General features: G+C 37.3%; 2 protein-coding genes across 3 annotated transcripts; one reads left to right on the top strand and one right to left on the bottom strand.

Annotated features, from left to right (window-relative positions):
* Window positions 1-2,867: 2,867 nt before the first annotated feature.
* Window positions 2,868-9,144, top strand: LOC125468849. Its single transcript, XM_048565391.1, has 14 exons — window positions 2,868-3,189; window positions 3,606-3,664; window positions 3,910-4,015; window positions 4,513-4,625; window positions 4,797-4,865; window positions 5,178-5,789; window positions 6,020-6,555; window positions 6,730-6,794; window positions 7,227-7,306; window positions 7,532-7,636; window positions 7,905-8,044; window positions 8,123-8,251; window positions 8,462-8,614; window positions 8,719-9,144. The coding sequence occupies exons 1-14, from the start codon at window positions 3,006-3,008 to the stop codon at window positions 8,864-8,866; spliced, it is 2,499 nt and encodes an 832-aa protein (XP_048421348.1). The 5' UTR covers window positions 2,868-3,005; the 3' UTR covers window positions 8,867-9,144.
* Window positions 9,145-9,349: 205 nt separating this feature from the next.
* Window positions 9,350-12,199, bottom strand: LOC125468850 (calmodulin-binding receptor-like cytoplasmic kinase 2). 2 transcript variants are annotated; one of them, XM_048565393.1, is made up of 6 exons: window positions 11,859-12,199; window positions 10,906-11,141; window positions 10,624-10,792; window positions 10,384-10,473; window positions 10,001-10,302; window positions 9,350-9,919 (listed from the first exon to the last, which is right to left on the bottom strand). In XM_048565393.1, exons 1-6 carry the CDS (start codon window positions 12,106-12,108, stop codon window positions 9,671-9,673), a joined length of 1,296 nt encoding a protein of 431 aa, XP_048421350.1. In that variant the 5' UTR covers window positions 12,109-12,199; the 3' UTR covers window positions 9,350-9,670. The 2 variants fall into 2 exon arrangements, with proteins under 2 accessions (XP_048421350.1, XP_048421349.1); XM_048565392.1 differs by having other exon boundaries at window positions 10,906-11,150; window positions 11,859-12,196.
* Window positions 12,200-12,594: the final 395 nt, after the last annotated feature.

Below are 12,594 nucleotides of genomic sequence, written 5' to 3'. Positions count from 1 at the left end.
CCAAGGTAAACAACGCGCTGAGGTGCGAAGCTAGGCTAACCGCGAGGCTTAAACCTTTTTGGGCGTTGGGCCTGGCGCGGGGCTAGTGTGAAAAGGGCTGTAAGGCACCAACTCGTGAAGGAAGAGACAGAGAGACGTGGGGCACTTTCTCTCTTGCTGCTAAGCTTGGCCGCAGGCTGGGCTTCTTGGGCCATCCCAGGTTTGCCTTGCTGCGCTAGCCTACTAGACTGAGAAAGAGAAGGAAGAGGGTGGCCTATCTAGGCCTTACGCCTTAGGGCATTGTGCTTGGGCGTGGCCTGGTGTGCTGCTACATGTAGAAGAAAAAAAAATAATAAATAAGAGAACAATAATAGAGAGATAACTATAGTTTGTTGTATATGATTGGAAAATAAGTGGTGCTATCCACACACTTCTTTTAACCTTTCACACACTCTTCTCAATTTCAGTCATCGTATCAAATGAATTAAAGAAAATCAATGGACAAAAATTAACACGGAGTGTGTGAGCAATGAAAAAGAGTGTGTAATATGTAGATAGTACCATCCTCAAAAATAGAATGAGCTGAATTTTGATATATAAATAAAGAAAGAAGGGAAAACGAGGGCTTAAGGCGAAATTTTACGTAAAAAAAAACTTTATTTTTCAATATGGAGAGTACATATGACCCTTTTATTTGATATGAAAGAAGCATCATAGGATAAATACAATGATTATCAAAAGGATAATGCTAGAGAAACCAAAATTTTAAACTAAATTTGTAAATTAAATGATGTGTGACTAATAGGAAATAAACATGTTAACCAACATTTAAGTAATCTTAAGAAATAATCCAATAATCAACATCCACTTTATGCGGTTTACAAAATTTGATTTCTCTAACATTATCTTTATTAAAATCAGTGTTCTAAAAATTAGCCTAAGCCGCCGCCTAGGCACTAGGCAGTGAAGGCATACCCCGATTTTGGGCAAATCGTTTCGAAAAATCAATCTAGAGCTAGGCGGCTCCTAGGTAGTTATTTATTTATTTATTTATTTATTATATATTTTATTAATTGTGTGCTTTTTTTCTTTTTTGGTTTCATGGTGGTATACTTATGGAAATGGTGTACCTAATTTGCAAATGATGGATTTACTACAAGTTCATCCAATAGTGAAACGAATTGGAGCACTTTTGAGGGGATACATACAAAGAAAGGAAATAAACTAGATACAATAATGTTAAATAATTTACTCTATGTCCAATCCAATGCAAGGATCATATTCATGAACAAGAAGAATTTAGTCTATCATCTAAATCCTCCTCATTATGATTATATGTTTACTATTTTTTAAATATGGAACTTTTTGGATGTATATAATTTGTGCATTCTTCTATTTCTATTTTTGCATTTTATCATTCTTTTATTATTCATACAAGTATCATTTTTTTTAAGTGTAAATAGACACTTATTTACAAGATATATAATAAATTTACATAAATCTGTCTAGGCAGCTTAGGCGCCCGCCTAGCCGCCTAGACACTAAGCACCTACTCGTCGCCTAACTAGCGCCTAACGATTTTTAGAACATTGACTAAAATAGTTAATTCCAAACCTAAACGTGATGGTCAAAAACAAAGAGATCGTCTAGAAAAAAATGAATGTTTGAAACCGTCACAAGAGTTAAACAATAAGCATTGCATCACGACCCACTAATCACAAAAATTGATGCATGCATGCATCATATCACTACCCGTAAGCCCTACCATTTATCATATCTTAATCCAAAAATTCGTACCATTTATATTGAGCTTCTAGATGCATTCCATGTGGTGTCTACTTATTCATCCAACGGTTGAAATTAATTGTACGGCCATCCTCTTTATTTTGATGCTCTCCTATTCTTGTGATTTTGACGTGGTAAACTTAAAAGAAGATATTTCTGATTATTTACCAACATAAGAAAGAAAATATCTCTGATTGTTTACCGAAATTAAAAGAAAATATTTGTAATTACAAACCAAAATTGGCGCAAGTAATCCTCTACTGTAATGATGAAGAAAAATGTTGCTCTTACACCAAAATGTGGGTTCAAAATTTATTAGTTCCCTAATTTTAAAAAAAAAAAAAAACCAACATTTACCCATAATCTCCGTTTTATGTTTTAACACGTATTTCAATTCCAGTTTTATCAGTAATCTTCTTCCCAATTATGAATATATGATTATTTAAAACAACATGAAATTGGAAACATCCTAAAGTAGTGTAATCTTATCAAGGCTGAAAAGCTCAAAGAAAGAAAATATATATATATATATATATATATATATATATATAGGTGAAGCATTTTAAAATGGTAAAAATACCCCTTCGTTTAAAATTTAAACTAGGTGAAACATTCATAATTCCAAAATTGCCATATTCCATTAAATTTTCAAATAAAATAAGATATTTACAAAAACACCCACTATTATTTTTAAAATATATTATTATTTTGTTTTTTCTTATAAAAAACCAAGAGAGCTAATTATCACGCGTATGTCAAGATGTTAGTATATCATAAAGTTATTGCTTTATAAACTATTGTTTGTGTCACCAAATTTATCCTGATATATTTTTTGTCTGTCTAACTCATTTATCACTTTGCATTTTAATTTTTTTTTTTCTTTTTGATGAAACTTATTATCTTATGTGACGATATATTTATACTACGTTTGGACGACTAGACTTGTAACTTAACAACCCTCCCAACCCTAGACTTCTTATTATGATTTTTTATTTATTAGTCTACGTCTCTTCTCCTTTCTCCAAAGGGGGCGTGTATGCAGCAGCTTTTCACCGTCCAAAGTTAAATAAATAAATAATAAAAAATTCATAAAACAAAACATTAAAACGAAAAAACAGCCGGTAGCCATGGATGACGGGTACAAGTCAAAGGCGTGACTCAAAGAAATTCTCCAATTTACCATTTAAATAATTCTGATTAGTCTAATCTTTGTTTTTCTGTTCCAAGAATCAGAAGCTCCCATGGCTTCGAATTCGATTCTTTGTTCCTCTTCCCATTTACATCTCAGTCTTTTCGTGCTCTTTTTCTGCTTATTCGTCCACTGCTATTCGTACGGCGAACTGGGTCCGTACACCAGCTTCACTGTCTCCAGCTTCAGCTACCCACCGACCACAATCGGACCCTCTGGATTTCGATACATTAGAGGTGAATGATTAGCTTTTTGATAACCCTTTTAAGCATTTGATTGATTGGTTGCCTTTTCTATGGGTTTGAGATGTTTATGGGGGTGTAGCATTGGATGGGGTCGAAGTCAAAAAGTTGAATTTTCTTCTTTTGTTTTACAGTAGTTGTTGGAAATTTGTAAATTGCATCGACTAAGGTTTTCTTGTTGTTGAATATGCTATAATTTGGTCTGAAAGTTGTTAACTTTAGATGTGATCATGTTTGAAAGTTGTTGACTTGGGATTAGTTGAATCACAAGCAAGTGGTTTTTCAGTATTTCGATTATCGTGTAATGAGTGATTTGTTTAAGATTGTAATTTTAATTTGTATTCAGAATTATATATAAAATGGTTGGTTGAGCAATTCCTAACTGGTTTTGGTGTTTGGCCTTGTTCTAGTTGAAATGCCACCATGGTTCTCGTCAATGTCGATAGCAATGATTTCGAACGTGGAACTTGTAAGTATGCTTATCAGGGCTCAAATTTTCCACCTTTTCTTTTGTCAACAATGTCTGAGTAATTTGAGATGGAAACTGGAAAGGTATACTGTGTACTTGCCTGGGAGCTGTTTCCCAAATGAAAGTTGTTTTCTGGATTCGCAATTGGCGTTCCTTTCCATAAGAAACAAGCCTGTAAATCGAATCTGTACTTGAATATAGTATGATTACTCTGCATTCTTGCTAATGATTCAAACTATTTTCAGGCTGCTGGAGACATAGAAAAGGTTCCAAAAATTAAGTTACCGTTGATTTGCTTCCGAGCTGGTAGCCTCCCACTGCCGGATGTTAACACTTCTCTAGTGGATTCAGGTATATGTCACCCAGCTTTAGATGAATTGACTAAATTGAAGTGTCAGTAAAACAATATTACTCCGTAGTCTCTGGCCACATGTGTACTTCTTAGGGTTTCTGCTCTATCTGATGCTTTGTGCCCTGTAGTTTTATGTTGCTGATCAACATGCATGCCAAATGTATTCCAAAAGAGTTTAACTTGACAGATACCTTAGGAGAGTCAGGACTGCGGAGTCTGCCTTGTTCAGTTTCCTTCGCATCGAATAAGCGTTAAGAATCCCAAAGAAATTTGCTTGCTGAGCCATTTTGTTAAAAGTGTTTCTCAACTATTACTCAACATTAATTTATCCGTGTGTCTGGTTAATCAAGGACAAGTATAACTGGCATACTCAAGCAATTTGTTTCATGTTTTTTTGCATAGACGCATTTAGATTTTCAGGTCCCCTTATTTTATATTACTGAATTCTATTTGAACGATGATTGAACATAGCATTGAATGAATCTACTGATAATAGCAGTTCTAGCTCCCCTTTACAATGGTTCGTATAAGGGAATACAAGCTCTTCAGAGTTCAGAGCAGTGCTATCCTATGCAAAAGAATTTTACAATCAAGTTGACAAATGAGCAGGTCTATCATCAAACCTTTTACTTATTTTTGTACAATTTTGAAGAGGGAAAGATTGCTCGAGCATTTAAGTAGTTCGTTTGCAAATCTTTTCTTGTTTTTTTTCTAAACAAAAGTTTATTTTCTATTTACCAAAGAAAAGTTTATATACTGTCTTACGAAATTGTAGTTCAGATTTCTCCAGGAGTTTGGTATTTTGGTCTTTTCAATGGAATTGGACCTACAAGGACACAATCAAAGATGGTATGTTCTATTATCCTTTAGATTTAATAGTTCTTGTGTTGATTTGCTCTGCTGTCTGGGAATGATGTTAGTCATGCACCTGAAACCATTAGTTCCCTATTTATTGTATGCGATGAAGTTTTGTTGTTCACATCTCACTTCAAAACAAATATAGAGAAAGAAAAATGCGTGGTATTTGGAGATGAAAAGGCTTTGTAGTTTTGTCTCTTTTTATTCTTTTCCATCAAAGGCTCTTAATGCGCTAATAATGGATAGTAATGAAGTTTATGTTCGTTAGAATTCTTAATTGAGCCTACTACACTAACATTGCAGATTAATCGCTCACCATCATACACCTTCAGTGCCAATATCACTGTGGAAGGATGTACGACCCTAACCATGTGGGGCCCAGAATGCAATCAGACAATTAACCCACTTTCATGTGCTCTATCTAACAGCTACAGTGCTGCAGACAATTCTTCAGAAGCTGGTTTGTATAACCAAACACTTGAATATGTAATTTCATGTAAAAACAATTTTGGCACTTGTCATGGAGATGGCGAGCCCAAATTCTACTCTTTGGATGTAGTGGGAGTATCGCAAGAGTTGAAAATTTTGGCAAAGGATGTTTGGTTAAATTTAACGTTTTCAAATAACACCAAGAATGTTAGTGATATTAATTTAATGTGTTATGCACGGCATGGTGCAATACCTTCAGAAACTGTGCATGACTATTCGAGTAATATAAACAAATCCCCATTGGTCATTCAATTTCCAAAGGTTGGTAGCTGGTATATTACTATTTTACCTCTCAACGTTTCAAAAGAGCTTGGAGGGAGTCTGGATACTGACACAAAAGTTTGTTATTCCCTGGAATCAAAACTGCTTGAATGTCCGGAGGGCAAGGCTGGAGCAAATTGTACAAGGGAAATATACACCCTTCAGGTGGGCTTGCTGATAAATATGTTTCTGCTTCTGTGAAAGTTCGTGAAATTTCTAATTTCTTCTAAGTGGTAATTTATTTGTTTGATTTCCACATGGATATTGTTAATACTTCTATATGTTGCAATCTTAGATGACAGAACAGTTTCTGTGTATTTAATTTTATTCTTGATGCTTTAGGAAACTTATTGGCAGGAATGATTTATTGACAAGCTGAGAATGGTTGTCTGCAGACATCGCTGAGGAAAGGTTCAAGCTACTTTGAATACTACTATTTACCCGTCAGTGAAAAAGTGTATCCTGATTCAGCCAATTTTCCTCTTGATCCTCTTTCAACCAACTCCTCGCATGGTGGACAACCAGAAGAAACATGGACTTACTTTGTCATGGACATTCCGCATGGAGCAGCAGGAGGAAACATGCACATTCGATTAAACTCAGATGAAAAGGTTAACTATGAAGTATATGCTAGATACGGTGGATTACCATCTCTTGCTAGCTGGGACTATTTTTATTCAAACAGGACAAGCAGTAGTGATGGCTCCATATTTTTTAACTTATATAATTCAAGTGAAGACAAGGTCGATTTTTACATTTTGTACGTTAGAGAAGGAACCTGGAGCTTTGGTCTAAAGCATCTCAACACCACCAGTGATGCTTTGAAAGTTCCGACTAGCATGTCTGTTTCACTTGAAAGATGCCCGAGAAGGTGCTCTTCACATGGAAAATGCGAAACTGCGTTGGATGCCAGTGGATTGACATCATACAGGTTTATTTTTAATCCTTCACTTTATGGTTTTTTTTATCTACTGTGTTCTTCAGTTTCCTTTTTCGGAACACCTATGTTTTAAATTTCTTGGTTAGTAAGATAGCTGACACCTTAATTAATCTTTCAATAGTAATTGCAAACAGTATAGTTTTCTAATATTAATTTTTTTGTCAGCTTCTGCTCATGTGATCGGGACCATGGAGGCTTTGACTGTAGTATTCAACTTGTAACACCTCATGGTATGTGTTATTTCAGCAGTGAACTTATACAAAATTGTTGTCTATGCCGTTGGTCTTTAACTTTTTCTGCACATAGTTCGAAACATGCTAATGTAGTCTGGTTCTCATTGAATGAGGTTCGTTTGTCCTGCAGCCGGTAATATGAATTTTCCTCGAGGAAGCAAATTGAAATAGAAAGTGTTAAGACAAAATCTGCAAAAATAAAGTCCACTATTTTGGAGGAATAAAATGTAGATGATCATTTAGCAAAAAAGATTTTTTGGAAAACAATATAGACTTGTCTAAGTATATACTGTATCTGCTTAGTTTGGCTGACATAGGCCCTGAATCTGGTATAGTTAGTTTGAAGTGGTTTTCTACAAAGTTATTATTTACGTTGCAAACTACTACAATTGTTCTCTTATTTATTTCCCTGCCTGAAAATTGTCATAGGGCACGTATGGCAATCCATTTTTCTTATTGCGTCAAATGCTGCAGCAGCACTTCCTGCATTTTGGGCTCTTCGACAGAAGGTAATACTTTAACTTTGATTCACAATAACTAGACTTCTTCAAACATAATGTAATAATATATTACTAGTTGAAGTTTGCGACAGTACTCTCCATAAGATTATCCTAAGTGGACACTGAACTGATGCCATATTGGTTTGATTCAATTCTGAAATTTAGACGATTTTCATTATCCAGCCGGAAACCTTTTTTGGCTTTTAACAAGTAGACCATGATTTCTATTTGCAGGCATTGGCAGAGTGGGTGATATTTACATCTAGTGGAATTGCAAGCGGAATATATCATGCATGTGATGTGGGAACCTGGTGTCCTCTGGGCTTTGGTGTCTTACAGGTACACTTCTTTCTCTATTTTCCTTCTTAAAGAAATAACTATTGATCGAACATTTTGTTTTTAATGAGATAAAAAGATAATATCTTTCAAAGATTTGGTGTTACAAACTTATGAAGACACTCGTAAAAATAATAAACAATGAGAACGGGATACGCAAGTAATGGCAAAAGACTGGACGCATTTGAAGTGGACAAATCTGTCGTGTAATCAAGCAGTTATATACATTGCATTAAATCTGTGTGATTAATTAGTTATCTGGAAATTCCAGTTCATGGACTTCTGGCTCTCTTTCATGGCCGTAGTGAGCACATTTGTGTACCTAGGCACATTTGAAGACGATCTTAAGAGAGCAGTACACACAGCCGTTGCAATCCTTACTGCCCTTATGGCTTATACTAAGGCCACAAGGTATAGTTACCGTGCATTTTAAATCTGGACCAGTTTTTAGTAATTCCATTATGCATCTAACCATGCTGAACTTTGCAGGCCGGCCAATATTATTCTTGTAATGGTAATTGGCGCCGCGGCTCTTCTTATTGGGTGGCTGATAGAATTGTCAACCAGGTTTAGGTCATTTTCCTTTTCGACCGGATTCTCCTTAAGTATGATTGAGAGGTGGGTATCCTTGGAACGCTACGATGTTATTTTAAATTAGCATGGGCTGGGCAGGCATCTACAATTTTCACAAACCCTATTTGAGTATAATAGCCCTAGGAGATAAGTTGATGGTAGCCCGTTAACTTTTGCGGTGACATTTTTATGGCGGAGTTATATTTATGCTTATCCATTCCATTCCCTTTTCTAAAATACAAACGGATTACGCAGGTTGCAAGCTGTTAAGGGATGGCTCAAGAACCTCATTAAGACAATTATTACAAGATTTCGCTGGGGTTTTGTACTGGCAGGTTTAGTTGCATTAGCCCTTGCAGCAAGTAGCTGGGTACTGGAGACCAGTGAAAGCTACTGGATTTGGCACAGGTATAGTTATATAATGAAAATCTCTCTCTTTCTCTTCTCTCTCTCTCTCTCTCTCTCTCTCTCTCTCTCTCTCTCTCACGAATGGTGCATAAAATGATTTGCAGCATTTGGCACATAACAATATATACCTCTTCCTTCTTCTTCCTATGCTCGAAAGCAAGTCCTGTAACTACGGTAGAGACTGAGAATCAAATGCCACCGAATGGAGCCTATGAATTGACTCGACAAGATTCATTTTCAAGAGGCCAATAACGAGAAGAGTAGTACGGGAAATTTTGCGGAGGTAAGGTTATAGAAAAAAGAAAAAACATTTTTTTTACTGCCAAGGTAAAATGTTTTGGGAGATGGAAGGTTTGTGAATATTTACGGTATAGGTAGGCAGTATTTTTAGTTGGAGAAATATGAGAGTTATAAGTTATTGAAGGGCTTCGGAGGAAAATTAAAGACGATGTTTAGTTTGGTCATTGAAAGTGTAAATGGTAATATTATTTTCATGTGAGTCTTTTGATTTGGCTCCTACTTTTTGTTTATGTTTATATCTTCCTGAAACTCTTACCATTGTCGCCAAATGGTGACTGGCCCCAATTTATCAACCGAACTCGCTTCAAACATGTATCCGTCCTTTCTAATCAAGTAGAGACTGAGTGCTGCTAAATTAGCTAATCATCTCATCCACCCTTAGTTATTATAATCCCAATACGCTCGTATATTTGAAAAAAGATAAGAATACACGCATATCGAATTTGATAGCTTAAAATACAAGCAGCCTTTATAAACGTACAAGATCCTCCAACAACAATAAACAACTCAATAAAACTTTCAATTAACCAAAATACACTCAAAATCAAGGTGTCCTATACACAATCTGAACTGCAGAATCATTCTTCAAGATATTACTCGATTTGCTACTCAAATTGCTCATGCACATTTACTGCGCAGTTCTTTTTTACCAAAATGCAACCACTCTTTGTGTTCCAGCTCCGGTAAAACCATATCATCATTACATTCCGTTTACTGGGAGCACCAAGACTCATTGTTTTGTCACTCTTCTCATGTTCAGGTACTCATCTGTGAACGGCTAGAAAATGAACGGAAGTCTGGAGCTAATACCTCTTTGTAATCCTTACGGATGCTCCAGAGGATCTCCGCGCACCTCCTCATGCTAGGCCGGTTCTGTCTGCGTGGAGCCAAGCATTGCAATGCTAGTTCAAGGATCTTTTCGATGGCTAGATTATTTGCTTCTGTCTGTTCTAACCTCGGGTCCAAAATCGAAAGAGCATCTCCGTCAGTAAACTTCTTCATAGCCTGCAAAACCAACCCCGAGTTATGCATTACATTCCCACATAAACCGAGTAATGTGATAAAAGAGCTAAGAGAAGTTCATACCCATTTTGCAGTTATTCGTTCCTTGATGTCCCGTTTGGCCTCAATTGGGCGCCTGCCTGTAACTAGCTCAACCAGTAGTACACCAAATGAAAAGACGTCACTCTTCTCCGTGAGTTGATATGTTCTCAGGTACTCGGGGTCCAAGTAGCCAGCGGTTCCTTTGACTTGAGTGGAAACATGGGTTTCACCTGAATCGCTATCAGCAGCAAACCTGGCAAAACCGAAGTCAGCTACCTTGGCCCTGAAGTTTTCAGTTAGGAGAATGTTGGAAGACTTAATGTCTCGATGAATAATCGGATGATCTGCCAAGGAAAGCCAAGCACGGTCCTGTTAGTTCCCCGACAGATTCTACAACTCTAAGTGAACTAAAACAGGAGATTTACCCGTGTACATATGCAGATAGGTGACGGCATGAGCCACATCAATTGCAATGTCTAGCCGTGCTGCAAGGTCAAGAATCTGACCGTACAAACCTGCACTTTGCATTGTATCACATTTTAGGCACTCAAGGTGATGCATTTATGAGCCAAGGTGCACCAATACACGCTCAATCTCGCGCACAGGCACACACGGCACACAGAAAGGAAAGAGGAAAAAAAGAGAGTAACACAAATAGAACTTACATTCCAAATGTTGTCTGAGGGTTCCATTAGGAACATACTCGACAACAACAATCTTTTCGTCTTCATACTCCAAATACCCGTAGAACTTGACCAAATTCAAATGCTCCACCTGAGCCAGCATTTGAATCTCGCTTTGGAACTCCACTCCCAAATGCTTGTCATATACACTCTGAAAACAAAAGTAACCACTCAATTAAATCCGAAATCACACGCCGGTTTTAGCCATACAACGGTCATAGAAACATGACAAGTTGAATATAATGTAACAAACTTGAAGCCAACCTTTTTAGCGCGTTTGATTGCAACAAGGGTCCCGTCTCCGAGTCTCCCCTTATAAACTGTCCCAAAGCCGCCTTGTCCGATCTTGAAAGACGGAGAGAAGTTCTTTGTGGCCTTGTTTATTTCTTCCATGGTGAACTTTAGAATCCCGGGCTCACTCCCGTGCCTCGAGTTATTTGAGTTGGAGTAGATGCCTCGACTTGAACTGCGCCTTCTCTCGCTTCCATCTCTCGACGCATCTGAAAATACTAGGAAAAACAACTTTCTTGTTCAGTATACCTCATAAAACTCATTAAACAGCTGATTCGATTCAATTATTTGTCATGGCATTGAGTTGTTCGTCTCTTCTTACAGATACGAAGGAGGAGAAGAGAACAAATGGCAGCCTAATACTTTCTTCATGTTTTTAATCAAAACAGGCCAGTGGTTCTTAATTCTACTAAACTTCATTCATACTCGCAAGTGTATAGGCAAATGCTAGTATTATATAATGATAAAAGAAAAAAGTGGTTAACTGGTCATTGTATTTCCATTAACAACTTTGACCCTGCAGAAAAACTTCGGAAAAATAATCCATAGCCGTGGGTTGCGAATGAAGGGAAAGCCGCTGATCAGGAATTTAACATAACTGAATGGAGGAATTGGTCTTTCTGGGATTACTTTTTTATCGGCTAAAAGTGTTTTCTGACAAGCAAAAGGAACTCTTAATGATGTCTAGTAGAAAATCTTAAAAGCGCTTCTGGATCGTTAAAACGCTTAGGTGCCAAAGCATGTTCATAGCAAAAGAAGTATAAGTAATTTGGGCTGAAGTACTTTCTACAAAAGCAATTCAAAAAGGTGTCCTCCTCACAATGACCTTATTGAAAAGACTTGAAATTTCTAAAATTCGATCTCCACCAAAAGTCAACATTTTTTACCAGTCCCAGTTCAGATTCCTCAAAACAAAAAGGACTTACCGGAGGGAGCTTTGAACTCTTCAGAATCACCGAAGCTTACGGAGCTCTTCGTCTCCGGCGGCGTGAAGCACGAGATGAAGGCCCCGGCGACGGAGCGGGCGGCGACGGAGACCACGCTCCGTCCGGAGCTGGACTTTTGACCGGTTGAGGATAGAGAGTAGGGCGAGCTCGGAGAGTAGGGGATCCGGTCCGGCGTGCTCCGCGGGTCAGAGGTAGGATTTCGGCTTCCGTACGATGGGGTTCGCCTCATTTCAGAGAGAGAGAGAGGGAGAGAGATGGGACTAGACGTGAAAATGGCGGGTGGTTGTAAGCCCTGTGAAGTTGGGAGAGAGAAGACTTTGATTTTCAAAAGGAGGCTAACGTGCGCCGTTGACGTCAAGCGTGTTAAAAAGCAGGACCAGGTGCAAAATAATTGGGTTTCATTTTCGCTATAAGATTTTCAATTTGGATCAGGATTCTCTCCAGAGCTCAGAATGAGGATCCTTCTGATCAAGAAGTGTTGATCGTTGGATAAATATTCAACGGCTACAAACAGGAGGATTTCTTTAAAGTTATAATAATTATAGCAGTTAGATTTTTATCCAACAGCTTACACTCTTTGGTCAAGAGGATCCTCATCTTTAGCTCAGGAGAAGATCATGATCCTTTCAATTTAATTTTTCCCATTTAATATCCAAACATTATATTCTTATAATTTATTTATACCATTTTTCTAATAGAGATGATATTGATATGC

This window comes from the organism of the source record quoted next, unplaced genomic scaffold, assembly GCF_019419815.1.
Source record: "Pyrus x bretschneideri cultivar Hongxiangsu unplaced genomic scaffold, Pyrus_bretschneideri_v1 Contig4, whole genome shotgun sequence".
Lineage (NCBI taxonomy): Eukaryota > Viridiplantae > Streptophyta > Magnoliopsida > Rosales > Rosaceae > Pyrus > Pyrus x bretschneideri.
The sequence above is the reverse complement of the archived record's forward strand: the minus strand, read 5'-3'. Positions and strand labels throughout refer to the sequence as shown.

What these genes read in the sequence shown, in the direction of transcription:
- LOC125468849 (XM_048565391.1), top strand. Translation starts at nt 3,006, where the DNA reads ATGGCTTCGAATTCGATTCTTTGTTCCTCTTCCCATTTACATCTCAGT. An exon ending in TCAACTTGTAACACCTCATG is followed by an intron (nt 6,795 to 7,226) that starts GTATGTGTTATT and finishes AAATTGTCATAG; the next exon opens with GGCACGTATGGCAATCCATT. An exon ending in TTTGGGCTCTTCGACAGAAG is followed by an intron (nt 7,307 to 7,531) that starts GTAATACTTTAA and finishes TTCTATTTGCAG; the next exon opens with GCATTGGCAGAGTGGGTGAT.
- LOC125468850 (XM_048565392.1), bottom strand. Translation starts at nt 12,108, where the DNA reads ATGAGGCGAACCCCATCGTACGGAAGCCGAAATCCTACCTCTGACCCG. An exon ending in AGAGTTCAAAGCTCCCTCCG is followed by an intron (nt 11,151 to 11,858) that starts GTAAGTCCTTTT and finishes TGTTTTTCCTAG; the next exon opens with TATTTTCAGATGCGTCGAGA. An exon ending in AACGAATAACTGCAAAATGG is followed by an intron (nt 9,920 to 10,000) that starts GTATGAACTTCT and finishes TTGGTTTTGCAG; the next exon opens with GCTATGAAGAAGTTTACTGA.